This window comes from Perissodus microlepis, chromosome 10 (assembly GCF_051167445.1).
Source record: "Perissodus microlepis isolate ML-2025 ecotype Zambia chromosome 10, ASM5116744v1, whole genome shotgun sequence".
Lineage (NCBI taxonomy): Eukaryota > Metazoa > Chordata > Actinopteri > Cichliformes > Cichlidae > Perissodus > Perissodus microlepis.
In genome coordinates this window covers 32,298,461-32,300,684 of record NC_140470.1, presented here as the reverse complement: position 1 = coordinate 32,300,684, position 2,224 = coordinate 32,298,461, and the positions used below count along the sequence as shown (strand labels likewise).

The following is a 2,224-nucleotide window of genomic DNA, read 5'->3' as shown; positions in this document are numbered from 1 at the left end:
TATTCACGGGGTAAGAAGGTTTTCATGCTGATATTAGTGAATTATTCCCAATGAGTCTTTTGTCACTGGATTAATTAAAGCTCTCTCTCTCCTTTGCAGTATTGTTTTAATTCAGCTGTATTTTAAACGGCCTGTTTAAGTTCATATAAACATCTCACTCAGATTTAAGTCCAGAGATTGTCTTTTTTGGTTTTAAATGAAAGCTATGGTATAAGTAAGAATACTAAAAATTACTTCCATGCAAAGGTATTCTCTTGGCCTTTAAGATTCATTACATCGGTATAACCGGGTGTTATTGCTGGTTTCATACCATTATGTTCTTTCTTAAATACTAATTATGTATTTAGCTCCAATAAAACTGCACAGTCCTTGTGTCTGTGTTTAACAAAGGCTTACCAGCAGATAGCGAATATTTGCTTTTGCCTTTAACGTCATCTAATGTAAATTAAACTTCATGAATGAGACAAAACCACAGATTGGCTTAAGCTTTTATTTTACACAAACACACGCACATTTTGAAATGCTGACTAAAGTTTTATACATTAGTTTCTTACAGCAGCAAAAACATTAACTTCCATCTAATTATGATTAAAATAGCTGTCAGAGATGATCTCCCTTTAGATGTTGAATTTCTATAAAAACAAACAGAAACACATTCTGTTTATCATGCCAAAACCTTCTTGGATACGCACAACTTCAAAAGGGCTTTTTGTAGGTCTTTGGACTGCACACCATAAATAATGGGGTTCAGACTGCCTGGAACAATAGGGAACAGAACAGCAAAGATTTTTCTGTACTCTGTGTACTGAGGGAAGCGATGCAGAGTAATGAGTGTCATTCCACTAAATGTCATAATCAGATAAACAACCAGATGAGTGCTGCAGGTCTTCAACGCTTTACTGTTCAAAGACTTGTTCTTACTGGTCAGACAAACCACTGCAATGCTTGTATAGGAAAGAACTATTGCCCCTATAGAGCCCACATAAACAGCCACAGTGAAAGTGATACCATAGATGTTGTTAATGACCACACTTTCACAGGAAAGTTTAAACAATGAGGCATTGTCACAGTAGGGGTTTGTGATCAAAGTCCTGCATCGACTCAGTCGTGTGGTCAGACCTAGAAGAATCCCGACCAAAACAAAGGCCACTCCCCAGGCACAAACTGTCAGCTTGATCATAATTTTGTTGGTCATTATGGAAACATAGTGAAAAGGATTACAAATGGCCACATATCTGTCATAGGCCATAATCATGAGAACAGTGTGACTTGTGGTTCCAACCAAGTGCGCAATGTAGGCCTGAACAACACATTGATAATAACTAATGAGGCGCTCAGATGGAGGTCTCATAAGGTCTATAAGCAAACGGGGCACCACGATAGAGTTTGCAAGAATATCATTCAATGGCAAGTTGCAAAAAAGGAGATACATGGGCTGGTGAAGATTCTTGTTCATGAAAATCAAAATAGTAATGCCCACATTTATAATCATTATAAACAGGTAGGAGAAAAACAAGAAAAGAAAGACAGGGTAGAGAGAATCCTTTGAAGTGTTTAAGCCCTCTAACTGGAGGGTGTAGCTGTTGTAGGTGTAGTTCTCCATCATCCTGAAAGAACGAAGCTGTTATTTTACACTTACAGATCTTATGAGATAGTAAGTCCATATGATCTTATCAGAAACAATAAAAGTTACAGAAGGAACTTTATAGTAGTGAAAACAATGAGGCTGATTTATAGAAAAGCTGATGTAAAGCTGTTGGTAGACTAATACATCAACGCACAGCTTGTTTGTCACTGTTCTCCGCTGTCTTATAGGCACAGACTCCCAGAGGGTGTCCACATTGCCTCAGATTTTGAATGATGTAATTGCAATGATAATAAGATCAAAGGTGCTTTGTTCATGAAAACTCAAGGCAATTCCTTTGTTATCAGGGCTCTTACCAATAATCCTCCAATAGAAGGCACACAACACCCACAAGTTACCAAAATAGCTATGATAAGAAAACCCTAATGGACATAATGCAACCTTTCCATTGCCCAGAGAAAGAGGTCATCCCCTCCTCCAGCGGATTGTCAACTCCCAAGAGCTCATACATGAGTTTAGACAAGGTCTTCAGGCCTTTCAGTGCTCTGGTCACAGTTTCATCAGGGGGAGTATTGTTGAGAAGAGAAGTGGGTCCTAATTGCTCTGCTAATCCTTCTACTGCATCACAAGTTAAGTTTG

General features: G+C 38.3%; 1 protein-coding gene across 1 annotated transcript; it reads right to left on the bottom strand.

Moving 5' to 3' along the window:
• Nucleotides 1–664: 664 nt before the first annotated feature.
• LOC146379710 (olfactory receptor 8G17-like) lies at nt 665–1,780 on the bottom strand. The gene has a single exon (XM_084941313.1). The coding sequence runs from the start codon at nt 1,604–1,606 to the stop codon at nt 665–667; it is 942 nt and encodes a 313-aa protein (XP_084797439.1). The 5' UTR covers nt 1,607–1,780.
• Nucleotides 1,781–2,224: the final 444 nt, after the last annotated feature.

Bases quoted from the DNA above. Each gene is read 5' to 3' on its own strand.
- LOC146379710 (XM_084941313.1), bottom strand. From the start codon at position 1,606: ATGATGGAGAACTACACCTACAACAGCTACACCCTCCAGTTAGAGGGC.